Source organism: Ovis aries, chromosome 4 (genome assembly GCF_016772045.2).
Source record: "Ovis aries strain OAR_USU_Benz2616 breed Rambouillet chromosome 4, ARS-UI_Ramb_v3.0, whole genome shotgun sequence".
NCBI lineage: Eukaryota > Metazoa > Chordata > Mammalia > Artiodactyla > Bovidae > Ovis > Ovis aries.
The window spans coordinates 52,318,279-52,336,165 of record NC_056057.1 but is presented as its reverse complement, the minus strand read 5'-3'; the positions used below and the strand labels follow the sequence as shown (position 1 = coordinate 52,336,165).

Sequence of the window (17,887 nt, the reverse complement as noted above, 5' to 3'; positions counted from 1 at the left end):
TGATGTCATCCAACCATCTCATCCTCTGTCATCCCCTTCTCCTCCTGCCCTCAATCTTTCCGAAGATCAGGGTCTTTTCAAATGAGTCAACTCTTTGTATGAGGTGGCCAAAGTACTGGAGTTTCAGCTTCAACATCAGTCCTTCCAATGAACACCCAGGACTGATCTCCTTCAGAATAGACTGGTTGGATCTCCTTGCTCTCCAAGGGACTCTCAAGAGTCTTCTCCAACACCATAGTTCAAAAGCATCAATTCTTTGGCACTCAGCTTTCTTTATAGTCCAAGTCTCACATCCATACATGACCACTGGAAAACCATAGCCTTGACTAGATGCACCTTTGTTGACAAAGTAATGTCTCTGCTTTTGAATATACTATCTAGGTTGGTCATAACTTTCCTTCCAAGGAGTAAGCGTCTTTTAATTTCATGGCTGCAATCATCTGCAATGATTTTGGAGCCCAGAAAAATAAAGTCTGACACTGTTTCCACTGTTTCCCCATCTTAGATAAACATAAATTTTCAAAATTTTCAACATAACTAATTAATCTCACAACAGAAATAGCAGGGCAGATGATGTACTTAAGCTTAAAGTGTGTAATCTTCAAAGAAAAATAAATGGGACAAGCATATCTAATATTGTGCAGGGTATGGTGGTCTCTTAGTAGAGACATTCTTGGTCTAAGCATTTTGAGCTGTCAAAGAGAAGTGTGTGTGTGTGTGTGTATTTATATATATATATATATATATATATATATAAAAGTTAATTTGTGGCTAAAATGTAACATTCAGTTTAAAAAATATTGATGATGTGGAATATTAAATGTTCCTCCAGGTTTATTTGAATAAAATTCTTCTTACTGTGTTGCTGAAGTTATTAACAAGAAAGCACAATGACTTACTGATATTTTGGCCTCTCTCCCCCTTATTTTCTCATGTTTCCAAAAGCTGGGACAGGAAACTCACTCACTGAGCACCTACAATTGCCTAGTATTATTCTGGGTGGGGTGTGCGTGAGTACATGTGTAATTTTATTTAATCCGCATATTACTCTGCCAAAAAAGAATTGTTCTCTCCACTTTTTATGAAAGAGATCATTAGGTAATTGAGGTGGTTAGATCTTAACTTGCCAAAAGCCACACTGCGAAATGGTAGAGTTACAGTTTGAATCAGGTCATCTTGACTTTACATTAAACCATGACTCGACTTTGGGATTACAATGTCAAGTAATAAATCAGTGATGTGTAGTTGCAATGATGTGTCCAACTCTTTTGCAACCCCGTGGACTGTAGCCCACCAGACTCTTCTGTCCATGGGATTCTCCATGTAGGAATGCTGGAGAGAGTTGCCATTTACTCCTCCAGGGGATCTTTCCCATCCAGGGGTTGAACCAGTGTCTCCTGCATTGGCAGGTCGATTCTTTACTGACTGAGCCACCAGGCAAGCCCAAAATATCTACGTAGCCCATATATAGATATGAGTGATTCACAGACAAAATAATGGCTTCTAAGTAAAGGAAAGTTGATTAATCTGTGAGCCAAAGTAAGACTGTGTTAAACATTTCATTTCAAATTTAGGAAAACATGCTATACGGCTTCAAACTTGAGCATAGAATTGAGTCTGTATTTACCAGTCGAAGATTCAGTTTTATTATAAAATACAGTTTGCAGCATTAAAGAAAATAGTTGTTTATTGCTCTTCTGATCTGAATGTGTCATGTATTAACCAGTTTTGGATGATGTGTATGTTATTTCTAACCTCTTAAGAAACTGTGGTCATAAATGGGGCTTCCCTGGTGGCTCAGCAGATAAAGAATATGCTTGCAATGCAGGAGACTCAGGAGACCTGTGTTTGATCCCTGGGTTGGGAATATTCCCTGGAGAAGGAAATGGCAACCCACTCCAGTATTCTTGCCAGGAGAATCCCATGGACAGAGAAGCCTGGCAGGCTGAGGTCCGTGGGGGTCACAAAGAGTTGGACACGACTGAAGTGACTGAGCACCTGGTCATAAATGTGAAGGAGAGGGAGAGAAGAATTGAGTATGGGAAGAAAGCTCTTGAGGGTACATTTTGTTGGGGGTCTTTTATCTGGTTCCTGAATGTTGTTTTCAAAAGTAATTTGCATTGCAAATGTCCTTCTAGATTTTGCTTTGGCTTTTTGCCATTTCTGTTTTTAATTATTTTATTTCTCTTAGTTACCTGCTGACTAAACATAGTTTCTTTTTTTCAGAATTACATGTAAACACTGAATTGTATGTGGTTGGTATAGGTATAGGATTACTCATAACCACAGTTGAGAAATTTAGATGTTATGAAGAAATTATCTCATTTTCATTCATATGGGACCATATCTTCATTTTATTACTGCCCTAAGATGAACTTAATGAAGATTTTACTTGCTCATAAAATTTTATTTTTTAAGTTAGAATATAAAATAATGTGGGTATACATTGTTATTACAAATTTTGCATCCTGCACTTTTGTGGAACTTTTATGAGTATGGTCCATAAATTAGGACTATAAGGAGCAAAGAGCAATATCAATCATACTGTTGTCACAGTACTGCTATCGGTTTATTGGTAACAGTCAACAGTGAAAAAAATAAAAAAAAAATTTCACTTACGTGCTGAGATTTAGTTGCTGTCTCTGACACTTTACAGGATTGAAACATTCTCTTTTCTTTGTTTCCCCACCAAAATGCAAGATTGCTGAGAATAGGGCTTGTGCAATTGTTGCCATTGTATTCCCAGCATATAGCATAGTGCTTGCTGTAAATAGGTACTATTGTTGAAAGGTTTTCTTTCTTCCTTTTTCTTTTTTAAGGCAATATTTAAAATTGTATGTATGGTGTGATTTAGTTTGTAACTTTTGCAAGTGTATGTCACTTAACACTTAGCAAAACGACCTCAGAAGTTTTTGGAGTATTGTGCAAAATTATAAAAATCCTATGTGACTTATCTTTTTAAATTTACTTCAAATCATCTACACCAAAGGAAATGGTAAATATTGAAGGAATCTAATTTAATTTTCATTTTCTATTTTAGAGCAGTATACAAAGATGCTGATTTGTACCTGTTAGACTCTCCTTTTGGATATCTAGATGTTTTAACAGAGAAAGAAATATTTGAAAGGTATGTTCTTGAATAATTTATAATACTCATTCTAAGAGACAAGAAAGAATGACTATACCACCATAGGCTACATATTATTCCTTGAGAAATAAGGTCCACCACTGTGACTCAGTGTGGCATTATGTAATTTAGCTGCTTAAGTCTGATCTTCCCTCCATGGTCAAGATCACTTCACTTTTCTGTCCACCTTATGCTGAACCAATTTTTCCCATTGCCGGTACTTTAACTGTCACTGTCTATGGAGTTTTGATAGTATTACTGTCTTGTGACATAGCTTATATTATTTTAATTGATTGTTATACTCAAATTTTTTATTTACTTTTTTGTGTATTTTACTCCTTAGATAGTAAAGGTCTTAAGGAACCAAAGAAATGGAATGTTTTGATGTTTTAATATAGGTGAATGCTCTAAGTATTCATCTACCTCAATCCCTCCTTCAGAACCTCTTTCTTAGTCACACAGAGCTTGGGGTGTACATTTTCTTGGAGCTCCCATTAGGGCTCAATGTATGTGAAGTTTCTAAGAGAAGCAGTTGGTTATATGACTTGATTTTAAGGTATCAAAATGATTTTATAGACTATGAAGTAGTTTAAAATAATCAATAAGGATGTAGATGTATGTATGTATTAAATTACCACATTATTCCTAGAAGCACCTTTCCTAGAATTTGGTTATATTTAATACCTGTGATACTATTTTTACAATCCTGTAATTATAAATACCTTCTTACCAATATGGAGAAGGAAACGGCAATCCACTCCAGCACTCTTGCCTAGAAAATCCCAAGGACAGAGGGGCCTGATAGGCTACAGTCCATGGGGTCCCAAAGAGTTGGACACGACTGAGCGACTTCATTTCACTTTCTTACCAATATAAACTTTGCTGGTTGTATCAGTATGTTAAAGTATAGTCTAGAATTATGGCTCTTTCTATAAAATATATAATGTTTTAATGCCTAAAAGAAATTTGTCTTCCTTAGATGGTTCTAGTCAGGATTTAATTCTACACAAGAGGGAAATTTTGTTGGAGGAAGTTGAGATTTCTTATACAATTCTCCGGTTATTGTTGTTTTTTTAACAAGCAAATTAGTCTTAAGGTTTTTAAAATTAACTTTTTATTGGCATATAGTTACTTTCTGATGTGTTAGGTCCTGCTGTACAGTATAAACTTTGAGGACTAAATTAGTGGTCAACTTAAAATATAAAAGAAAATGAGCAGAAAATTTAGAGAACAAGAAAGTTCTGACATTTTAGAAGACATGTAGAAATATAGCCTCTAAGGAATCTTAAAGGTCATCTGATTCTCTCATTTTCTAGATGAATCAACCACAGCCCAAAGGGTAACTAGTTTGTTCAAAGTCAGATGTTTATTTAATGTCAGGTATTTAATTTCATTTTAGGTCCATTAACACTCGACTTTGTGGTATAGCATACTATAATAATTAACAGTATTTCATGACATAATTAATCAAGAAGTACCAACTTAGTTACTATTGAATATTTACTTTTAGAATTATTCAAGTGTAATAATAACATTTAATAATAGAAGTTATATATAGGAGTACATTAATAAAGTATTAAAATATAATACATATACTATTGTAATAAAATGTTTATAAAATTAATATTTATATATTTTTATATTCTTAAAGCTGTGTCTGTAAATTGATGGCTAACAAAACTAGGATTTTGGTCACTTCTAAAATGGAACACTTAAAGAAAGCTGACAAAATATTAATTTTACATGAAGGTAGCGTCTATTTCTATGGGACATTTTCTGAATTACAAAATCAGCGGCCTGACTTCAGCTCGAAGCTCATGGGATGTGACACTTTCGACCAGTTTACTGCAGAACGAAGAAACTCAATCATAACCGAGACTTTACGGCGTTTCTCATTAGAAGGAGATACTTCTGTGTCCTGGAATGAAACAAAAAAGCCTTCTTTTAAACAGACTGGAGAGTTTGGTGAAAAAAGGAAGAACTCCATTCTCAATTCTATCAACTCTATAAGGAAATTTTCAGTTGTACAAAAGACTTCATTACAAATGAATGGTATCGATGGAGCTTCTGATGAGCCTTTAGAGAGAAGACTATCCTTAGTTCCCCATTCTGAACCTGGAGAGGGGATCCTGCCTCGGAGCAATGCAGTCAACAGTGGCCCCACATTTCTGGGAGGGAGGAGGCAGTCAGTTCTGAACCTTATGACCTGCTCCTCAGTGAACCAAGGTCAGAGCATTCATCGAAAGACAGCGACATCCACACGAAAAATGTCACTGGCTCCTCAGGCAAGCTTAGCCGAAATAGATATATATTCAAGACGGTTATCTCAAGATACTGGCTTGGAAATAAGTGAAGAAATTAATGAAGAAGATTTAAGGGTGTGTATAAATTATCAGTGTGGTGTTTGGTTTTTTCTTTTGGCCACAGAGTGGAATGAAATACAGAGTAAAGAGCAAAAGTTCCTTAAATTTGAGTTTAGGATGAGGTTTATTTTTAAGATCCCCAAAGTCCAAAGTATGTATATTATGTAAGCAACTTCAAAATGTAGAAGAATCAACCATTTCCTTTTGGGATTTCCTTTTGTCTCTTACCATAAGATGTATTGTAAGTCAAAGCAAGGGCTATTATTGGTTCCTTTTCTAAGCAGTAATAATCATTATTATCAATTAGAAAAATTGTGAATTATTATAAATTTGTTTCATTACCCCCTTAAAACCTCTGTAGGAAGAGGTGGAGTGAAAATAAATACATAAACAAATAGTAGCTTCAGTTATTGAGAGCCTAAAAAATGTTTCTGTATGCAGGTAGCCTCTCTAAGGCATATATACATCTAGTCTCTCAGCAGCACTAATTTTCTGGTTTATACGTCAGTCTTGCCTGAACTTAGTTAAACCTGAGCTTTTTCATCTTTTAAATTGGCTTTATACATAGGATTTCTGGGCAGGTTTCTTTTAAAGAAGGTTTGTGAAATTGAACATATACTACTGCCAACTTTCAGGTAGAAAGTATTTTATATTAAGTTCTAAAGAATAAAATGCTTTCTTTCTTAAAATAGGAAGCAGTAGGAAAGAGGAAGTTTTCATTTTCTAGTTTTACTAGAAAAGTTTCTTCAGTGCCTTGGGTGAAATAGTGTTATAATCAATTGATATGTTTAATAGCTTAGATCAATTAAGAGTAGTGTGAACTTTGGCAAGTCGCATGTCATTTAATGTCTCAGGGCCAAAGTTTTCTTCTTTGTTAAATGAGGGAACAGAATAGGTGATCTCTAAAGTACCTACTTTGTGTTTCTATAATTTTGAAAAAGGTTTCCTGAAAGATAATTTATCTATATGGTTGTAATTATCAATCTGAATGAATTTCTCAAACTGGATTGTATAAATTGAATGGTAAAGATGATCACTTTGACTGATAATAGTATTTGTTGATCGCTTCTAGTGCCATGAACATAGAATAGAAGGGATCTGTCATTAGCCTCATTTACAGATAAGAAAACTAAATTTTAGGAAAGTTTAGCTGCCTGAATTCAAGCACCTCCTAGGAGGGCAATGGTAGAGTCCAGTATCAAAACCAGGTTTATTTGACTTTAGAAATCTTTATACCTAACCAGTGTGCCATATTCTGATTTCATAGGGTTCTCTGAGGTTCTAGCACTTCTGTGAATTTTGTTGGTAATAAAAAAACTAACCTTTCTGTTTGAAATATCTGGAATTTCTCTCTTTCAAATTATTGAACTATAGCTCTCAAATAACAGATGAAGACTGAGGGTTAGATTTATATAACTTAAGTCATAGTTCGGAAAGAGAATCCTAGCTACTACGAAATGTAAAAGCATCAGGCAGGCTTCAGGTCTATTGTAAGACCACTAGAGCTGGCAAAATTCCAAACTGTATTCCATGGACCCCGCCCCCCCCCCCCAAAGGAAAGAGTTAAGTCAGGGGGATTCTGGGAAGCTTCAATTCACTAGTACCATTTATTGATAAAATATGTGACACTGTTAAGCATTAAAATAGTAAAATTGTCCAAAAACAATACAGTTGTATTGTCAGTGATACTATGTTCACAGTTTAAAGAATTGCAGTGTTTCTTATTTTTGCAGAAAGCTATCTTGCTCCAGTTTTACTGGCTGTGAAGTGACATAGCATGTGTCATTCATAATGGTTTATATTCACTGAAATTCACTTAGTTTTAGATAGTAATATTTCTTTATTTCCTCACATTCAAAATAAGACCACAGTTGTTGTTTGAAATTATATTGTCTCATTATAATAACCAGGATTTTTTTTTTTTTTTTACAGGATTGCTTTTTTGATGATGTGGAGAACATACCAGCAGTGACTACCTGGAATACATACCTTCGATATATTACTGTCCACAAGAGCTTAATGTTTGTGCTAATTTGGTGCTTAGTTGTGTTTCTGGTTGAGGTAAGAATTTTCTATTATAACATATGAATGTGATTTAAAGTTAATTGGGAATAGTTTGGGAGGACATATATATGTACACACATGTATACTTATGTATACTTGTATGTGTGCATGCGTGCTAAGTTGATTTAATTGTGTCTGACTTTTTGCAACCCTATGGACTATAGCCCGCCAGGCTTCTCTGTCCATGGGTTTCCCAGGCAAGACTACTGGAGTGGGTTGCCATTTCCTTCTCCATACATATACATAAATATGTGTATATGTATATATGTAATTTTATATTATAAAATTATTTTGTTACTTCATACATAGTATATAAAATATACGTAAGCACATATTTTTTATATGAAGAGTTTTTAATGGAGTGATTCAAAACCTCAAAGTAGAATATTCTGTATGAATTGAAATTAACAAAGAAAATTATTTGTACTAAATTTTAAACTCATTTGATTCTCATATTTTTAAATATGCTGATGATGAATCACCATCTTTAAAATACTACTTCCTCACAAAATTAAATAAATATGTATTAGTGGCTTTGCAACCATTTTAAACAAGCCTTTCAAAGATTCAGATCACCCATTTGCTTCAGAATGCTTTTGTTTTCACGCCACCGTTGTGATCTCTTTACCGTGCTCCTGGAAAAGAGATAGATCAAATCACCAGGTTAAAATAAAAGAGGGGGTAGTACATCGCCAGTTCAGCACCAGGTAAGAGGTTTCTGAATCTAGTTGATAGATGAGGTTTTTCTCTAGGTCAGGAGGAGCTACTTAAATGTTAAAAGAGGCTTGGCAGAGGATGTCTATGGTAAAGTGGCTTTGAGGCAGGATGGAGGATACCCTTTGATTGTCTAAAGGAGGCAATTGTAACTTAAAACCAGCCAATGGCTTTCCATAAGGAAATCTGGGATCAGTTTCACTAAAACTTATTTAATAACATAAGATGAAGATACAGATTTCTTTTTTTCCTGTAAACATTTTCTGCTTTTTTAATGTGGGTTGTTGGTTAAAGTAAAACAAGCAAATGAACACTATGTGGGTACTGGAAAACACATCTGGATTGGATTCAGCCTTGTATGACCACACTAGGTAAATCTCAGAGGATACTGCTGGATGTCTCCCACTGTAGAGCCTGAGTCCAACATAAAGACCCAGGTTGCCTTCAGGGGAGATATGACCTGGGTGAAGTATTGCCTCTCCTGAGCGCATATAGTTCTATGCATACACAAAACTGAAGCTTAAAACTCCATCATTGTCTTCTTGTTTAGTCACTAGGTCGTGTCCAACTCTTTTGCTACCCCATGGACTGGAGCCCGCCAGGCTTCCCTGTCTATGGGATTTCCCAGGCAAGTATACTAGAGTGGGTTGTCATCTTCTCCTTAAAGGGATCTTTTTGACTCCGGGATTGAACCCACATCTCCTGCATTGGCAGGCAGAATCTTTACCACTGAGCCACCAGAGAAGTTCCTGTTGCCTTATTAGGTTGTTTCTAACCTCAGTTAAGAAGTCTACATAAAATGTTATCACCCTTCCCTGACCAAGTAGTGGAAAATATCTAAAGGTATATACCAAAAGTTTTATATACCACTTTACCTATCAGCCCTGGGATTTCTTTGGAAGGAATGATGCTAAAGCTGAAACTCCAGTACTTTGGCCACCTCATGTGAAGAGTTGACTCATTGGAAAAGACTCTGATGCTGGGAGGGATTGTGGGCAGGAGGAGAAGGGGACGACAGAGGATGAGATGGCTGGATGGCATCACTGACTCGATGGACGTGAGTCTGAGTGAACTTCGGGAGTTGGTGATGGACAGGGAGGCCTGGCGTGCTGTGATTCATGGGGTTGCAAAGAGTCAGACACGACTGAGAGACTGAACTGAACTGAACTTACCTATAAAGTGTTGGTTTCCATTTGATCTTTGAGTTTTGATGATATCTTTTGCTCTCCTATTATTTTTACATTAATAAAACAAATGGAGGCTGGATGTGAGGTACAATACAGCAGAGTGCCACCTCTGGAATCAGACTGACCTGGCTGTGAATTTTAATTCTGTGTTCTTAACACTATTAACACTGAACAAGTTAGATAACCTCTGTTGAGCCTCAGTTTCCTCATCTATAAAATGGAGGTTGTAATAGTACCCACTTCATAGGTCATTTCTGTGAGTGAAGAGATCATTATAAAGCACTTACTGTAGGGCTTGGCACATAGTGAGACATGTTAGTTGCTATTCTGACTAATATCCTTAATGTCTATCATCATTATGAAGCTCAAGCTAATTTGAAGCGAACAAGTCCACAGCAGAGATATAATGAAATTTTCAATAATTCCTTTTATACTTTAATGAAAATATGGGGCTGAGTAACTTGACACTCTCACATGAGTAACAAATTTCATTGAAATGTATTTTTAATTTACCTCATTAATCTCTGCCAGTTATGCCAAATGACCAGCATTAATGTGAATGAAACTCATTCCTATGTCACATTTAATCTCAAACTAGCCCTTTGTTATTAATTTGAACCTTTTCATTGAAGATCAGCATTGCTTGAATGTCTTTAGTTTTATGAGAAAAAATGGTTCTGTGAATGTGGTAGTGATTTATATTCACTTACAAGACCCTTGCCCATGCAAAGCTATAGAGCTGAGCTTATACACCTTTCAAAACAGTGTATAGTTAATTAATTAGTGACTGAGCATTGAGCCACTGAGCACATGTACAATATTATTAGCTCACTTCCTCAAGATGACAGTGGTCCTTTGTCTTCAGGCTGGAATCCAAACTATAACACAGGATGTAAATGTGGTATGCTGCTGCTGCTGCGTCGCTTCAGTCGTGTCCGACTCTGTGCGACCCCAGAGACAGCAGCCCACCAGGCTCCCCCGTCCCTGGGATTCTCCAGGCAAGAACACTGGAGTGGGTTGCCATTTCCTTCTCCAATGCATGAAAGTGAAAAGTGAAAGTGAAGTTGCTCAGTTGTGTCTGTCTCTTAGTGACCCCATGGACTGCAGCCCACCAGACTCCTTCATCCATGGGATTTCCAGGCAAGAGTACTGGAGTGGGGTGCCATTGCCTTAGACTTCCCGTTATTAATTGACCTCTCACAATTATTGCAAAAATTTGTCTTTTTGTAGGAAAAAAAATGATAATGTAATTTTCTAGGCAAGATAGAATATGATAAATGATGATTCTTTTTGGGTCAATGTCCTGAAGCATTTCCAATTAACTGACTCTCAAAATTTTGAATAACAAAAACTTAGTGATAGTAGACAAATAGTGACCATTTTCATTATGTGCATAGTTATACAGCTAAACAAATCATTCAGATGTTCACAGTTCCCTCATATTCTTTGAATCAAAATTTACATAATTTTTCTTTTAGACTGAGCTCCTTTCTTGATACCAGTGGGCCCTTTCTCACTACCATTGAAATATTTCATGTGTGCTTTGCATCATAGTACAGGTACTAATCCAGGAAGATAGTTTAGATCTTTTAAACATTGTTTAGTAGAGCTTCATACTCAACATGATCAGGGACCCAAAGAAAAGTTAAGATCCACTTCTTCCCTTGTGAAAGTGATGTATCCATTTTTAGTTTTCACAGGGGCCATACTTCGATGTAGATTTGTAGTATATATAATTATAATTTTGATTATATAGAATTATAATTTTATAGAATGGGTTTTTGCAGAGGTTTTATTTTTTTAATGTATTTATTTTTAACTGAAGGATAATTTCCTTACAGTATTGTGTTGGTTTCTGCCATACATAAACATGAATCAGCCATAGGTATACTAGGGAACATTTCATGCAAAGTAAAGGACAGAAATGGTATGGACCTAACAGAAGCAGAAGGTATTAAGAAGAGGTGGCGAGAATACACAAACTATACAAAAAAGATCTTCATGACCCTGATAATCATGATGGTATGATTGCTCACCTGGAGCCAGACATCCTGGAAATGTGAAGTCAAGTGGGTCTTCTGTGCATTCTTGCCACCTCTTCTTAACATCTTCTGCTTCTGTTAGGTCCATTTAGTTTCTGTCCTTTATTGTTTCCATCTTTGCATGAAGTGTTCCCTTGGTATCTCTAATTTTCTTGAAGAGATCTCTAGTCTTTCCCATTCTGTTGTTTTCCTCTACTTCTTTGTCTTGTTCACTTAAAGGGTTTTCTTTTCTCTCCTTGCTATTCTCTGGAACTCTGCATCCAAATGGGCATATAGTTCCTTTTCTCCTTTGCCTTTAGTTTCTCTTCTTTTCTCAGCTATTTGTCAGGCCTCCTCAGACAACCATTTTGCCTTATTGCATTTCTTTTTCTTGAGAATGATTTTGATCACAGCCTCCCGTACAGTGTTACAAACCTCTGTCCATAGTTTTTCAGGCATTCTATCAGGTCTAATCCCTTGAATCTATTTGTCACTTCCACTGTATAGTCACAAGGGATTTGATTTAGGTTATACCTGAATGGTATAGTGGTTTTCCCTATGTTGTTCAATTTAAGTCTTAATTTTGCAAAAAGGAGTTCATGATCTAAGCCACAGTTAGCTCCCGGTCTTGTTTTTGCTGACTGTACAGAGCTTCTCCATCTTTGGCTGCAAAGTCTCATTTCGGTATTGACCATCTGGTGATGTCCGTGTGCAGAGACAGTTCTTGTGTTGTTGGAAGAAGGGGTTTTTTTATGACCAGCATGTTCTTTGGCAAAACTGTTGGCCTTAGCTCTTCTTCATTTTGTACTCCAAGGCCAAACAAACCTAGACAGCATATTAAAAAGCAGAGATATCACTTTGCCAACAAAGGTCTGTGTAGTCAAAGCTATGGTTTTTCCAGTAGTCATGTATGAATATAAGAGTTGCCAAGAAGGCTGAGCACCGAAGAACTGATGCTTTTAAATTGTTGTGCTGGAGAAGATTCTTGAGATTCCCTTGGATAGCAAGGAGATCAAATCAGTTGATCCTAAAGGAAATGAAACCTGAATATTCTTTGTAATGATTGGTGCTGAACCTAAAGCTCCAAAATACTTTTGCTACCTACTACAATTAGATAGCTCACTGGAAAAGACTGATGCTGGGAAAGATTGAGGGCAAGAAAGGAGAAGAGGGAGACAGGATGAGATGGTTGAATGACATTACTCACTGAATGGACGTGTTTGAACAAACCCCAGCAGATAGTGAAGGACAGGGAAGCCTGGCATGCTGCAGTTCATGAGGTTGCAGTCAGACATGACTTAGCTACAGAACAACAATAATTTATCAATAGTGTGTTAATTTATTAAGTGAATCAGTATACCTTTATATTTTTGTGCTGTTTTCTTTATGATAGGATAGTATCTTCTGTTAAGTTCTTAGATATTAGAACCAAGGATACAGGCTTTAAAATTTCTATATGTTGGTCTCTCTAGTGCTCCTATTTGGCAGTGCATCATTGACTAGATAGAAAAGAAATGCAAATAATAAAGTAGGAGGCAGTGCCCACCTTTTCTTTTGCAACAACCAGAGGATATTATTGTTGCCTCGGATAATTAAAGGTCATGTTTAGTCCTTTTATTCCTGTGTTTTAAGAAATATGTTAGAGAACTGCTATGTACTATTCTTATATGATTTCCTCTCTGTTTCTTTTTTAAAGTATTTTATTTTTATTTTTTTACAATTTATTTATTAATTTTTGGCTGTTCTGCATCTTCATTGTTGTGCAGGCTTTTTTGGTGTGGAGCTGTGGTGAGTGGGGACTGTCTCTAAGTTGCAGTGTATGGGCTTCTCATTGCAGTGGTTTTTCTTGTTGCTGATTGCAGCTCTAGGGCACATGGAACTTGGTAGTTGTAGCTCCCGGGTTTTAAAGCACAGGCTTAGTAGGGGCTTCCCTGGTGGCTTGGTGGTAAAGAATCCGCCTGGTGATGTAGGAGACAGGAGTTTAATCCCTGCTCTGGGAAGAACCTGTGTGCTGTGCAGCAGCAAAGTCTGTCCTCTTTGTATCTTAATGAGGAATCCCTCAATATAGAATATGCTCCCATAATACCTTAATGATAGTTATGCCTTTTTGATAGTAATACTTTCAAGGCAGTATTGCTTAGCAAGGGTCTATGTTTTAGGGCATGATTTAACCTGCAAAGCATTGAAATCTGTGATTAAGTCTTGACAAGGTGTCACTTTACTCTTACTGCCTCTTACTCTTTACTCATTCAGCCACTTACTCATTCAACACATATTTTTCAAGTTCTTTCAATATGCCAAGCGTGATTCTATATGCTCTGTTTACAGTGAAGAACAAAACAGAACATACCAATGGATTACACCAATGTACTTATGTTTATAGTGTAAACAGAATTCATAATGCTGTATTCCTTTGGTGAAAGCTCAAAATGCCAATACTGTTTTAATAGGTCTTCATTTATACATAGATCTTGTGTGGCTTGGAAGGTAGCTCTGAATTCTATATATGTACAGAACTTATGAATTGGTTCTGGTTCTTTATACTACATGAAATGTCATCTGCATTTTAAAATGTTTTCTATGTGATTAGTATATAATTTCTTTCTGTTTAATTTTATTTATAATTATATAATTATAAATAAAATTATATAATTTCCATTTTGTATTTAAATGTTTTAAAATGAAAAACATTTGTGTTTTTTAAGTATCTTCTTATTCATCCCTTCCTTTGTTTATTAAGGATAGATTTACTGAATGCCTACTGTCTCTTGGATACTGTTACAGACACTAAGCTAAGCATGCAATGGGAAAGAGGACAGATGGCTCCTCCTTGATCTTATGAAGTACTTTCTGAGGGAGAAGATGGATGGTAAATAAATTTTGATGGAAATAATCACAGAATGTAGAGAGTTCCAGAAAGAGATAAATAGTGGGCTAAAATAAAGCTGGGCAAAGAGGACAGGAAGGTATTCCTGAAGAAATGACATTTAGTTGACACCTGAAAGATAAAAAGTACTTAGACATGCAGAAACTGGGGCAAGTGCAAAGGACTTGGAAAAGTTTGGTGAATTGTGGAAACTGAGCAAAGGCCAGCACATTTGGAGGAATGGGAGAAAGTGGTGAGTGGCATATCGTGTGGTGACATTGAAAAAGTAAATCAAAGCCAGGTCTGCAGAAGCATTTGCTGAAGAACTTCAGGTTTATTTTAAGTGCAATAGGAAACCTTTGAAAGCCTTCTTTCAAGGTGTGATATGATTTTTTTTATTTGTAAAAAAGATCACTGTGGTATATGGAAAATGGGTTGGATGGGGACATGAGGGAAGGTGGGGACATCTGTTATGACAGGAAAAGATTGCTCTTATTAACTAGGCTAAATAGCCACAGTGTTCAGACCCTTAAGGCATGTTTAAAAGTCTGCAGATATTTCAGTAAAACATTTAAGAGTATCTACTTTGAAGCTCATTGAAGTTCTTCATGATGGACCACCAGACCACCTTACCTGCCTCCTGAGAAATCTGTATGCAGGTCAAGAAGAAACAGTTAGTACTGGACATGGAACAACAGACTGGTTCCAAATTGGGAAAGAAGTACGTCAAGGCTGTTTATTGTCGCCCTGCTTATTTAACTTACATGCAGAGTACATCATGCGAAAGGGCGTGCTGGATGACACACCAGCTGGAATCAAGATTACCAGAAGAAATATTAATAACCTCAGATATGCAGATGACACCACCCTTATGGCAGAAAGTGAAGAGGAACTAAAGAGCCTCTTGATGAAGGTGAAAAAGGAGAGTGAAAAAGTTGGCTTAAAGCTCAACATTCAGAAAACTATGATCATGGCTTCTGGTCCCATCACCTTGTGGCAAATAGATGGGGAAACAGTGGAAGTCTAACAGTGTTAGACTTTATTTTCTTGGGCTTCAAAATCAGTGCAGATGGTGACTGCAGCCATGAAATTAAAAGATGCTTGCATGACAAACCTAGACAGTGTATTAAAAAGCATCGACATCACTTTGCCAACAAAGGTCACTTTGCCAAACATGGTTTTTCCAGTAGTCATGTATGGATGTGAGAGTTGGACTATAAAGAAAACTGAGTGTTGAAGAATTGATGTTTTTGATCTGTGGTGTTGGAGAAGACTCTTGAGAGTCCCTTTGCAAGGACATCCAACCAATCCATCCCAAAGGAAATCAGTCCTTAATATTCTTTGGAAGGACTGACGCTGAAGCTGAAACTCCAATACTTTGACCACCAGATGTGAAGAACTGACTCCTTAGAAAAGACCCTGATGCTGGGAAAGATTGAAGGTGGGAGGTGAAGGGGACAGCAGAAGATGAGATGGTTGAATGGCATCACCAACTCAATGGACATAAGTTTGAACAAGTTCTGTTAGTTGGTGATGGACAGGGAAGCCTGGCATGCTGCAGTCCATGTGGTCTGAAAGAGTTGGACATGACTGACTGACTGAACTGAACTGAAGTTCTTCATGATAGAATGTTGGATCATTATACCTCTTTTGGTTATATTCACATTTTGAACCTTTTCTATACCTGATCTTGGCAGTGTTCTCATTTTATGCCTATTTTCTTTTGTGGTGAGTGTCAGACTTGTAGTGGCCCGGTTATGTAATGGTAGGTTCCTCCTATGTCTTGAATATATTCTTGCTCTAGTTCTCCATCGCATCTTGTTTTTGAAACCATACTGTTGGAGTTTTACTACATACATGATCAACCTTTATCACATCTCCTAGGATGTTTACTAGTTCATTTATCATAATAAGTCTTTCAGATGTAGGCACTTGGCTTCTCTTTGAATATGTATATGCTATGGTCCTCTAGTCCCAACATGCCATTATTTTTTAAATCATACAGACAAATCTTCTATATAATTTAAATCATGATTTAGCTTCTAAATACTGGCTACTAGTTTTTCATTTGCAGTCATTTGCAAAGTCTGTGAGTTGTCATGTTGACTGTTCATGGATCTATCCTTAGAGAACACTGTCATCCGGCTCCTGATGAATTAGACAAGTATAGATTAAGTGTATGCAGGTGGTGAGCACGTGCATGCTCAGTGTGTCCAACTCTTTGCGACCCCATGGACTGCAGCCCACCAGCCTCCTCTATTCATGGAATTTTCCAGGCAAGCATACCGGAATGGGTTGCCATTTCTTCCTCCAGGGGATCTTCCCAACCCAGGGATCAAACCCACATCTCTCACGCAGGCAGATTATTTACCACTGAGCCACCTGGGAATAAGTACTCTGGCTAAAACCCTATAGAGCTAATAGGCTTAGTTTATCCATGCACTGTCCAGTACAGTATCTACCTGCTATATATGACAATCTAAATTAAGTTATTTAAAATGAAACAAAATATAACATTCAGTTCCCCAATCACCCACACTGGCCACATTTCAAGGGATCAAGGGCCACTTGTATTAACTGGTAATGACACTGAACAGTGCAGATATTGAACATTTCTATTTTTGTGGAATTTTGTGTTGGACATTGCTGATCTAGACTATACCCTTTTCAACATGATAAGGAATGCGTCTTCAAACCCTAACAAAGCTGGAAATAATGACCTTTTTACTTTTGTTCTTTAGCCTTTCAGGACTTGTCATTCTATCATAAACTGCATGAACTTTATAACCTCAGACATTTTAGAAATTAAATGCTAGAACTTGCCTGCTCAATTGTTTATATATGCCCCAGACATTGTTTATTAAAGTCATTATGTCAAGTCCTTGGAAACGTTTGTGTTCTAGTCATTAAAAGTAGTTTGGGTTGGTAGTTCCATAAGTGGTCTCTGTTGACAAGAGCCATGAAATACCTTTATATTGCACAGATTAGACCAGGGTCTTTGAGCAACTACTTTGGTTGTTCCCTAGTAAATATTATAGAATATTTATTTCTTGGATTTACTCACATTCAGAGAAGTTGGAATGCCATCATTGTTGACACTTCTTTCATTGGAACAAAATGGGACTGTAATAACCAAAGAGTAACTGAGAAATGCACCCTTTGATTTGATTAGTAATTTGATTAGTATTGGGAAATCAGAAAACATTTGTACTGGAACAGAGACTTTTGAAGTAGCAAGATTATTGCTCAGTTTCTTGTCATTTTGAATTCACTTGAATTTCAAGGAGACAAAGGTACTTTTTGTCAATAGGTTGCATGGAGGCCATGTGTAATGAAAAAAAGTAGGAAATTGTGAATGATGCCATTCAGTTCAGTTCAGTTTAGTCGCTCAGTCATGTCCGACTCTTTGCAACACCACGAATCGCAGCACGCCAGGCCTCCCTGTCCATCACCAACTCGTGGAGTTCACTCAGACTCTCATCCATTGAGTCGTGATGCCATCCAGCCATCTCATCCTCTGTCGTCCCCTTCTCCTCCTGCCTTCA

The 17,887-nt window shown here is 36.8% G+C and overlaps 1 protein-coding gene across 3 annotated transcripts in view; it reads left to right on the top strand.

Moving 5' to 3' along the window:
* The window catches only part of CFTR (CF transmembrane conductance regulator), a 188,532-nt gene that overhangs the window by 101,978 nt on the left and 68,667 nt on the right, over positions 1-17,887 (top strand). For all 3 annotated transcript variants that reach the window (XM_042248301.1, XM_042248300.1, NM_001009781.1), the window contains 3 exon segments: positions 3,041-3,127; positions 4,779-5,505; positions 7,423-7,551. In XM_042248301.1, the coding sequence (XP_042104235.1) occupies positions 3,041-3,127; positions 4,779-5,505; positions 7,423-7,551 (943 nt within the window).